Here is an 11524-nt window from a genome sequence, read left to right as displayed (position 1 = left end):
TTTCAGAACAAAGAGCTAGGCTGTCGATTTACATGACATATATCCCAATGTAGTGTTTAGTTGGGATCACAGTGCTGCCATTAGCGTGTTCACAGTTGTTCAATGTTGAGGCATGTTCAAGAAACGATACCAATCTACAGTGATTAATATTGATTTATAATTGTACAGAAATACAGTGAAAATATTATTTGCGTGCTATACAGTCAAACTATACCATATATGAGTACAATCAATTCATATCCAGGTACAACAGGTAAAATATCGGAGTTTAGGGTGCTACATCGCCAGAGAAAGCGCAGATCATAAAACAAAGTGCAAGGGCCGCAACGAGGTAGGTTGGAAGATCGGGACTACACCCTAGCTTATGAGAGGTCTGTTGAGTAATGTGATAACCTTGGGGAAGAAGCTGTTCCTGAATCTAATGCTTTCCTCACAAAGAAGTCATATGAGGTGTTCAAGGTGACTCACAGCATGGTACCTGATTGAATTTCCAGATTGATGCAAAACTCTCCAGAAATAGCCTTTATTGCATTTCATTTCATTGTCCTTTGTAAAATCACCCCTTGTATGTTGGGAGTGAATGTGAAAGTGGGATAACAAAGAACTAGTGTGAACGGGCAATTAATGGTCAGTATGCACTCGATGGGCTGAATGGCCTGCTTCCATGCTGTATCTCTAAACTAAACTGAAATTTTAAAAAACAATTTTAATTTGTTTAGTTTGGTTTAGTTTAGAGATTCAGCGTGGAAACAGGCCCTTCGGCCCACCGAGTCCGTGGCAACCATTGATCTTTGTTATCCCAGTTTACATCCTACACACTGGGGACAATTTATAATTTACAGAAGCTAATTAACCTACAAACCCATTCGGCCTTGGGATGTGAGAGGAAACCAGAGCACCTGCAAAAAATCCCCGCTGTCACGGTGAGAATGTACAAATTCTGGAGGACTTTGTGTGGGTTTTCTCCGGGTGCTTCAGTTTCCCCCCACACTCCAAAGACGTGAAGGTTTGTAGGTTAATTGGCTTCTGTAAACTGTCCCTAGTGTGTAGGGTAGAACTAGAGCATGGGTGATCGCTGGTCGGCGTGGAGTTGTCGGCGGAAGGGCCTGTATTCACGCTGCATCTCAAAACGCAACTAAACTATCTGAGCACGGATGTGCTGCCGTTGGAGAGGGTCCAGAGGAGGTTTACGGGAATCTAGAAACAAGAAACTGCAGATGCTGGTTTACAACAACAAATACAAAGTGCTGGAGTAACTCAGCAGGTCAGGCAGCATCGTGGAGAACATGGATAGGGGACGTTTCGGGACGGGACCCTTCAGAGAAAAACGACAGCATTGACCTGTTGACTTGTGTCAGGACATGGAGAGATGTTCGGCATCAGTTGTGCGGGGTGGTGTTCACCTTGCTGATCAGTCCCAGGTAACCACAGGTAGACAGGTAGACACAAAATGCTGGAGTAACTCAGCGGGACAGGCAGCATCTCTGGAGGGAAGGAATGTGTGATGTTTCAGGTCGAGACCCTTCTGCAGACAAGTCCCAGGTAACCGTCTGACCTCAGGAACCTAGGGTAGCAGTCTCTTGCCATCAGTCCGTAGATGACATTTTGTGCTGCGTCAAAGCTGGATTGCGTGGGCTTGTCCATGCTTCTCGTGATATTTTCTCGTGTTGTAAAATCAATGTTAATCTTTAGGGAAGAAAAGTAAAGCATGAAATGCAGTGAGCAGTATTGGGCCCCACATCTGAGGAGAGATTTACATTTTTTTTAAATTTCAAAATATACTTTATTCGAGAAATTAATATATCGACGATCCTTACAAGATTCCATCCAATATTCAGGAGGTTATACATATATTCAATACTGTTTACACAAATCACACAATATTATCCCCACCCTTGCCACTCATGTGGCCCACTGGCATGGAATCCCTTCCCTTATTTTTGAGGGGGGTCTCCACCACCAGCGGAGCCAGCAGCGGAAGGACCCTAGACTGTGGTCCTCCCCCACCGAGCCTTGGCATTGGCTGCACCGAGCTTCAGTGTGTCCCTCAGCACGTGCTCCTGCAGTCTGCAGTGGGCCAGTCGGCAACATTTCCCGATAGACATCCTGCTCCGCTGGGTGGTCAACAATGCTCGGGCAGACCAAACAGCGTCTATCACCGAGTTGATGACCTTCCAGCAGCACTTGATGTCCATCTCTGAACGCATCCCTGGGAACAGTCTGTAAATCACAGAGTCCTCTGTGACGGAGCTGTTCGGAATAAATTGTGACATGGACCCTTACAGACTTGTCCCCCCCATGTTTTGAGAGGTGTGGAACAACCCCCCCCCCCCCCCCACCATGTTGCAGCAAAACCTCCTCAGAATTTTACATTTTTAAAAAGCTCTCGGGTTTAATGAGTACTGCAGAACGGATTGGAGCCGTTTATCACTTGATTTATCTGAGACTAAAACTATTTGTTAACTGCCACTGTTAGCTCTTGTTAATGGCTAGTTTTCACGGGGCGACTTGACTCAAAATGTAGCCAGAGTGGAGTGGTCGTGGTCTAGCACGATATCACACGATATAACGGGGGTAGAGTAAAGAGTTCCCACGGTACTCGGCAATTCTGTCATTTGTGCGAGTGACTTGTCCGTCTCCCGATCTTTCCCGTTAATCATGAATGAACATCGTGGACTGTAGTGTAGTTAATCACGTGGCACAATTGATGTTACTTTGTTGTCACACACTATATTGGTTTTTTTCACCCGAGCTCTTTAATGAGCTGAAGAATAATCTGAGTTTTTTTAGACAAATGTTGTTTGGTGTGATGCACCTTCTCTCAATATGTGCAAGAAGTCGTCTTTTTATTTTGTCAAATATGAATAAACACTGTATCTCACATTGACCGTGATGATTGTGTTATTTTATGATCTACTGAGAGGTGAAACTTTCAGTCTGAAGAAGGCTCTCGACCCGAAATGCCACCCGTTCCTTCTCTCCAGAGATGCTGCCTGTCCCGCTGAGTTGCTCCAAGCAACTGGTGTCTATCTTCAAAAAAGACTGACCAGGACTGCCTCTCTCTCTCTCTCTCTCTCTCTCTCTCTCTCTCTCTCCCTCCATCTCTCCCACACAGGCATGAATGGATGAACTCCGCGGGCCAGGCAGCATCTACGGAGGGAAATGGACAGGCGACCCATTCTTCAGGCTGCCTTATGTCTCTCTCCCCCCCCCCCCCACCCCCCCTCACCCCAACTCCCACCCACACACACGAATGCTGGAGAAACTCAGCGGGTGCAGCGGGGCCGAAACGTTGTCTATTTCCTTCGTTCCATAGATGCTGCTGCACCCGCTGAGTTTCTCCAGCATTCGCCTGTGTAGGTGGGAGTTGGGGGGGGGAGGGGGGGAGAGAGACATAAGGCAGCCTGAAGAATGGGTCGCCTGTCCATTTCCCTCCGTAAATGCTGCCTGGCCCGCGGAGTTCCTCCATTCATGCCTGTGTGAGAGGGAGGGAGAGAGAGAGAGAGAGAGAGAGAGAGGCACACACAAGGTGGACGCGAAATTTCACCTGCCTGTTTCAGTGACAGACACCCACTGCCAGTAAATGAAGACACCCCCATCTGTCTCCCCCTCCTCTCCCTCGACTCCCCCACCTTTCCCTCCCAACTCCAGTCCCGTCCCGACCCCCTGGGAAACTGAACGTTTCCCGCTGTAATTAAAGAGTTCCCACGGTAGACTGTAAAACTGGGACCCTGGTTCTGGACTCCCCCCAACATCGGGAACATTCTTCCTCCATCTAGCCCGTAGATACGATTAGACAGGTTATTTAATTCAATTAATGATTTCTATCGCCCAGCCTCTCATCTTTCAATCGGGTTCGGCCAGGAAGGAACTGCAGATGCTGGATTAAAACGAAGATAGACACAACATGTAGCTCAGCGGGACAAGCAGCATATCAGAAGGGTCTCGACCCGAAATGTCACCCATTCCTTCTCCCCAAAGATGCTGCCTGCCGTCGAACTCATTCTCTTTAAACCGGCATCTGCTGTTCCTTCCGACACATACACAAGAAATAAGCAACTTTTCGGGCCGAAACGTTGCCTATTTCCTTCGTTCCATAGATGCTGCTGCACCCGCTGAGTTTCTCCAGCATTTGTGTGTGTGGGTGGGAGTTGGGGGGGGTAGAGAGATAAGGCAGCCTGAGGAAAGGCTCGCCTGTCAATTTCCCTCCGTAGATGCTGCCTGGCCCGCGGAGTTCCTCCAGTTAGAAACTGCTTTCAGACAAAAAGAGACACAATGACATTAATGAAATGCTTGTTAGCTAGTTTTATTAGATTTGTATGTAAATAGCAAACTGGGTGGATTCACTCTATCCAACTTCCGGGTTCACCGTTCGCAGGAGTTCCCACGGTGACCGCAAGAGTTACTACGGATATCGCACTGGCCACTACGTTCATAAAATGTTGCAATGCTCAACCACAAGTGTACAAGTCACTCTTGGACAAATTCAAACATGTTTGAATTTTCTCCCGAGTACCCAAGTTACACGATTACCTGCCGTTAGCGCCACGGTGGTCCACGAATGCCGTACTGTTACCGCACGAGGTTCCCACGATGTTAAACTCTGGTTACCTCTTGCGTCAAGTCGCCCCGTGAAAAGGGGGTTTAACTGCCAGCAGTTAACATCGTATTAACACTGTTGGACACTGTTATACAATGTGTCACCAATAAATCGATATGCATTCCTCTGTAAATATAATTGTGTCTTCACCTTCGTATTACTGAGGCCACATTCCTTTGAATAAAATTCACGGGAGAATTTCTTAAAACTGTCTGATGTGGGGACAACTACCATCTGAAGTTTGGATGTATTGGTGGATGTCATGGGAAAGATTTAAACGAGTATTGGATGGTCATTAAGGGCTCTGGACTGCGACCATGGGCTTCCTGGCGTGCAGGTACAGTCCCTCATTCACCCACATTATTTAATCATTTTTACCCATCATTTAGGGATGTTATATGAATTTTTTTTAATTAAGTATTTTTATTTTTGTTAGTTTATCCAAAGATTCTTTATGTATGTTTTTGTTAGTTTGTGAAATGTTTATGTGTGTTGTTTTCTCTCTCTTTCTCTGTTTCTCTAATTCTCACTCTCTCCTCCAAGGTTAGTTCTTCTGTTTGCCTTTATTTGCTTCAGTTTTATTTAGTGTTATTTATCATGTAGCAGCTTTTGAAAGATTTAAACGGGTATCGGATGGTCATTAAGGGCTCTGGTCTGTAATTCACCCACGTTATTTAGTAATTTTCACCCATCATCGTGTCCCCCCCATGTTTTAAAAGTGATTTCCGCCCATGCAGCGCCAGCCAAGCCAGGTCTTAGTGCTTGTTGGTGAGTTCTGTCGATGAGGCATCTCGCCAGACAAGCCGGGCAGTCTGCTCTGGGAACCACGCCACAGGATCCATGGAGTCATTTCCCTGCAGTGCCTGCAGGACATTCCGTGCTGACCACCGCCCGATGGACGTGTGGTCAAAGGTGTTGGGGCGGCAATGTCCAGCTGACTGGCACATTGCGTGGCATCTGCGCCAGGCCCCATCCTTCGCAACACTGGGGACAGGCAGAACCTCAGCAAGTAGTGACACTTGGTGCCCACGTGCCTTGGCTCTATGCTCCACCTGATGCAGCCACACACGAAGGCAGCCATCAGTGTGGGGGCGACGTCGGGCACGCTTTTACCCCCGTTGTCTGCCGACTCGTGCATTGTGGCCCATTTACCAAAGCCAATTCACCTAGAAACCTGTACGTCTTTGGAGTGTGAGAGGAAACCAGAGCACCATAGGGGAAACACACGCGGTCACAGGGAGAACATACAAACTTCATGCAGACAGCACCCGTAATCAGGATCGAACCCGGGCCTGCGGGGCTGTGACGCTGCACCACCGTGCCCCCCCCCCACAACTGAAGATCTTGAAACAACCCATCCAAACTCCATACCTCTTTGGGTGCCTTGGGTTCTATGAATTGAGAGTATATCTTCTTGGCTTTAGAAGCCAGCTTCGTGGGAGACTTGATCTTCCTGTAGGCTTCACAGGCTAGCCAGAAATCAATGTTCTCCTCGCTGAATTCTGTCCTGAGGAAGTCCCTGAAGGCAGCCTGACCAGCTGGGCAAAGGGAAGACAGAGTTACGATCTACCTCATTGGAGATCATCGGTCTATCTATAATCGAACCTTATCTTGTACTAATCTAGTCGGAGGCTCAGAGGGGATAGAGCCTTCTCTGTTGCTGCTCCTGCCGTTGAACATCAGACAGGCCCCCTCTCTGTCCATCTTCAAATCCAGTGTTAAAACACATTTGTACTCCCTGGCTTTTGACCATGCCTGAGGCTTTGCTTCTGTTTGTGGTGTTTTTGATGTTTCTTTATTTTACATGTCTTTTCCTACTATTACTTTTGATTGTTATTTTTGGTGTGTATTAACTTTTTTGTCAATGATTAGTGATGTACAGCACTTTGTTGCAGCTATGTTTGTTTTTAAAGTGCTCTATAAATAAAATTATTATTATTATTATTGAATCATTCTTCCCTTCATCCTGCATCTGTACACTGTGGATGGCTTGATTGTAATCATGTATATAGCCTTTTGGCCAATTGGATAGCACGCAACAAAAAAAGCTTTTCACTGTATCTCTGCACATGTGACAATAGTAAATTAAACTAAACTAAAACAGATGCAAGGTGCTGGAGTAACTCAGCATCTATGGAGAACATGGACAGGTGACGTTTCAGGTCAGGACCCTTCTTGAGGCCATTGGGAACGTGGGAACGTAAGAACAGTGGGAAGCGCTGGACCCGTTCAACAAGTTGCTCAGTCATCACCTGTGAACTTAACTACCGAGCCCCATGTATGAGCCACTGCCTCACAGCACCAGAGACCGGGGTTCGATCCTGACCTCGGGTGCTGTCTGTGTGTGCGGTTTGTACGTTCTCCCTGCGACCGCGTTGGTTTCCTCCAGTTGCTCCGGTTTCCACCCTCATGACAGGGACGTGCCATTTTGCAGGTTAATTGGCCCTCTGTAAAATTGCCCCTTGTCTATACGGAGTGGATGAGAGAGTGGAAAGTCGGCATGGACTTGGTGGGCCGAAGGGCCTGTTTCCATGCTGTATTGCCAAACTCTATACACTAAATAATAAGGGGAGACCTGCTAGAACCATATACAATTATGAGAGGCATAAATTAGGGAGATAGTCAGAACTTTTTTCCCAGGTTAGAAATGTCAAAGACATGATGGAAGAGCTTTAAGGGGCTGTCCCACTTGTGCAACCTAATTGGTGAGTTTAGAAGAGTTTGAAAAAATATCGGTGAGACCAAGCGGAGGTTGGGCGATCGTTTCGCCGAACACCTCCGCTAGGTCCGCAATAACCAAGCTGACCTCCCGGTGGCTCAGCACTTCAACTCCCCCTCCCACTCCGTCTCCGACCTCTCTGTCCTGGGTCTCCTCCTATTATCGGTGAGACCAAGCGGAGGTTGGGCGATCGTTTCGCCGAACACCTCCGCTCGGTCCGCAATAACCAAGCTGACCTCCCGGTGGCTCAGCACTTCAACTCCCCCTCCCACTCCGTCTCTGACCTCTCTGTCCTGGGTCTCCTCCATGGCCACAGCGAGCAGTACCGGAAATTGGAGGAACAGCACCTCATATTCCGTTTGGGGAGTCTGCATCCCGGGGGCATGAACATCGAATTCTCCCAATTTTGTTAGTCCTTGCTGTCTCCTCCCATCCCCCAGCCTTCGGGCTCCTCCTCCTTTTCCCTTTCTTGTCCCCGCCCACCCCCGCCCCCGATCAGTCTGAAGAAGGTTTTCGGCCCGAAACGTTGCCTATTTCCTTCGCTCCATAGATGCTGCTGCACCCGCTGAGTTTCTCCAGCTTTTTTGTGTAACCCTTGAAAAAATATCATGTTGAAGACCTACCTCGACTATGTAGAAGACCTCCTTCGACCTCCTTCGACTATGTTGAATACCAGCTTCGTCTATCTACGACCAACTTTGGGAAAATTGGACACCGAATAGTGGAGAGTGAAGACGACCTCCTTCGATCTCCTTCGACCTCCCTTCGACTATGATGAAGACTATCTACGACTACCTTCAACTACCTTCTACTACTTTCGATTACCTACAATTTACTACAACCTACTACGACTAAACCTACGAGTAAACAAAGTATCGATTTTTTACATGGCGACCTTTTTTTACTCGCGGGCATTTTTTAACATATTGAAAAAAACGCCGTGACCCAGCTGAGGCCTCGAGTACGCGGAGACCAGTCTCGAGCATGAAGGAGAGTTACGAAGACCTCCTACGACCTCGTGTCGACCATGCTGCGAGTATGAGTCGAGGGCAAACTCGCCAGAACTCGCGGATTAGGTCACCCAAATGGGACTGGCTCACCTTTAAGTTGAGAGAAGCAAAGTTTAAAGGAAATGTGCGGAGAAGGTTTTTTACACAGAGGGTGTTGGGTGGCTAGAATGTGGTGGTGGAGGCAGATACAATAGTGGTGTTTCAGAGGTTTTTTAGATAGGCACATGGACATGCAGGGAATGGAAGGATATGGATCATGTGTGGGCAGATTAGATTAATTAGAACATAGAGAACAATTCAAGTCTGTCCAACCTCTCCTTTTACCTAATTCCATCTAATCCAGGCAGCATTCTAGTAAACCCACTCTACACCCTTTCCAAAGCCTCCACATTCTTCCTGTACTGGGGTGATCAGGACTGCACACAATACTCCAAAGCGGACAAAATAAAGTCATGTAGAACAACATCATGACTTCCTGAAGCTTGTACAAAGGTTTTAACGAGGAGAGAAATATATATGCGTAGGAAGGAACTGCAGACGCTGGTTTAAACTGAAGACGGACACAAAATGCTGGAGTAACTCAGCGTGAAGAGGCAGCATCTCTGGAGAGAAGGAATGGGTGACTTCTCCAGCGATGCTGCCTTACCCGCTGAGTTCCTCCTGCCTTTTGTGTCTATCTTGGAGAGAAATATATCCTGTCCACAACTGCTCTGAGTGATTAACGCCTGCTTACCTTTGTGGCAGAGCAACTTATCCACAGACTCAGACCACAGCCTTGCCTCTTCAGGAGTTGCCCTGTAGGAACATGATAGAATGGAATTGTCAACCTTAAGACATTGTCCTCAGCAAAACTATAATTCAAATGATTTTTGATCCATGTGACTATTAACAAGATGCGATTATATTCACTGCAGATTTTTTTTGCAAAACCACACAGATAAATTTTGGTTTAGGTTAGTTTAGTTTAGTTTAGTTTAGTTTATTGACACATGTACCCAGGTACTGTGAAACGCTTTGTGTTGCATGCTAACCAGTCAGCGGAAAGTCTGAAGAAGGGTCTCGACTCAAAACGTCACCCATTGCTTCACTCCAGAGATGCTGCCTGTCCCGCTGAGTTACTCCAGCATTTTATGCCCATCAGCGGAAAGACTATACATGATTACAATCGACCCAGCCACAGTGTACAGATACATGACAAAGGGTATACTATTTAGCGCAAGATAAAGTCCAGCAAAGTCCCATTAAAGATAGCCCGATAGTAGCTCTCTGGTTGTTGAGGGAATAGTTGAGTTGACTGATTCCACTGTCCACTGATGAAGGCTTTAATTTAAGGTGCCGAGGTACAGCAAAAAGTATTTTTGTTGCAGGCTATCCAGTCAGCAGAGAAACTGTACATGATTACAGTCCACACGTCTACAGTGTACAGATTCAGGATAAAGGGAATAACGTTTAGTGCAAGATACAGTCCAGTAAAGTCCGATTAAAGATAGCCCGAGGGTCTCCAATGAGGTAGATAGTAGTTCTAGTTGGTGATAGGATGGTTCAGTTGCCTGATAACAGCTGGGAAGAAACTGTCTCTGAATCAAGAGGTGTGTGTTTTCAAAATTCTGTACCTTTTGCCTGTTGGGAGAGGGTAAAAGATGAAGTGGCCAGGGTGGATCTAGTCCTTGATACTGCTGCTGGCCTTGCCGAGGCAGCATGAGGTGTAGATGGAGTCAATGGAAGGGAGGTTGGTTTGTTTGATGGTCTAGGCTGCGTCCACAATTCTCTCCGTATTTCGCTTGTGCAGCTTACAATCTATATGAATATTGACTTTTCCAACTTCAAGTAACCCTTGTATTTCCTCCCTCTCCATCCCTCCCCCATCCTAGTTCTCCGACTAGTTTGACTGTCCTCCTGATTACATTTTATCTTTGTACGCTTCGCTGTCACCTTCCCCTAGCTAACAATGATCTATTCTACATTTTCCTTGTTCTTCGTCCCCTTTGATCTCCTGTTTTCACACCCTACCCTTCCATATCTCTTCCTCCCTCTCCCCTGACTCTCAGTCTGAAGAAGGGTCTCGTCCCAAAATGTCAACCATTCCTTCTCTCCAGAGACGCTGCCTGTCCCGCTGAGTTACTCCAGTGTCTTATCTTCTGCGTAAACCAGCCTCTGCAGTTCCTCCCCACGCATTCCATCTGCTTTGCTTGCAAATAAATTCTCAGTACTAGGGAGTGGTTTGAAAACTGAATGAAGAATTCTGAAATCTTTACAACAATCCCAAAATGTTACTACGGTAGAAAACGTTGGAACTGCTGTTGGAAAAAGACGCAACTTTCACACGATATTTAATGGAGAGAAAGCAGGTTAAAATAAATGATAACTCACTTTGTTGGCATCTTTCAGGCCCTCCCTCACCTGGCTCCAGAGCTGACCTCTTGGTTGAATTCTGTGGGTGTAGAAGTTCAATGCATTTAGCATTCAGACCTTCATTATTGTGATTAGTTAAATTAAATATTGAATCCGTTCATTGGAAGTAAAAATACTCCAGGTGGAGCATTCAACGTGTGTGTGAAGGAAGTAAGCCTCGATAAGAGGCACAAGTCCCGAACCGAATCGTCACCCGTTCATTCTCTCCAGAGACGCTGCCTGTCCCGCTGAGTGACTCCAGCATTTTTGAGTCCATTCAAGGAACTGCAGATGCTGCAACCTCAGGCCAAACAAAAAAGGGAAAGATAGAATGAAAGATACGGAGAGGTAAAGTTAGATCAACCGTGATTGACAATAGACAATAGACAATATAGGTGCAGGGGTAGGGCCATTCGGCCCTTCGAGCCAGCACCGCCGTTCAATGTGATCATGGCTGATCATCCCCAATCAGTACCCCATTCCTGCCTTCTCCCCCCATCCCCTGACTCTGCTATCTTAAAGAGCTCTATCTAGTTCTCTCTTGAAAGTATCCAGAGAACCGGCCTCCACCGCCCGCTGAGGCAGAAAATTCCACAGACTCGCAACACTCTGGCGGAGTAGGCTCGATGGGCTGAATGGCCTAATTCTCCTCCTATTTCTTATGAACATATGAACCTGGCGACTCTTTGCAAACTGCCTCAGAAGGTGTTCCACTATTATCCACTACTACCATACCACTCTATCACTTGTGCCTGATATACTGTATGCTTTGATTGAATAGCATCCAAGACAGACTTCTCACTA

The 11524-nt window shown here is 46.8% G+C and overlaps 1 protein-coding gene across 1 annotated transcript; it reads right to left on the bottom strand.

Moving 5' to 3' along the window:
• Positions 1-270: 270 nt before the first annotated feature.
• Positions 271-10710, bottom strand: LOC129700657 (regulator of G-protein signaling 2-like). The gene is made up of 4 exons (XM_055641238.1): positions 10700-10710; positions 9063-9124; positions 5972-6138; positions 271-1686 (listed from the first exon to the last, which is right to left on the bottom strand). The coding sequence occupies exons 1-4, from the start codon at positions 10708-10710 to the stop codon at positions 1510-1512; spliced, it is 417 nt and encodes a 138-aa protein (XP_055497213.1). The 3' UTR covers positions 271-1509.
• Positions 10711-11524: the final 814 nt, after the last annotated feature.

The sequence above is a fragment of the Leucoraja erinacea genome, chromosome 10 (assembly GCF_028641065.1).
Source record: "Leucoraja erinacea ecotype New England chromosome 10, Leri_hhj_1, whole genome shotgun sequence".
NCBI classification, from domain to species: Eukaryota; Metazoa; Chordata; class Chondrichthyes; order Rajiformes; family Rajidae; genus Leucoraja; species Leucoraja erinaceus.
The sequence above is the reverse complement of the archived record's forward strand: the minus strand, read 5'-3'. Positions and strand labels throughout refer to the sequence as shown.

Coding starts and splice junctions, on each gene's coding strand:
- LOC129700657 (XM_055641238.1), bottom strand. Junction 6,139..9,062: donor TAAGTTGCTCTGCCACAAAG/GTAAGCAGGCGT, acceptor CCCTTTGCCCAG/CTGGTCAGGCTGCCTTCAGG. Junction 1,687..5,971: donor AACCCAAGGCACCCAAAGAG/GTATGGAGTTTG, acceptor TCTTCCCTAAAG/ATTAACATTGATTTTACAAC.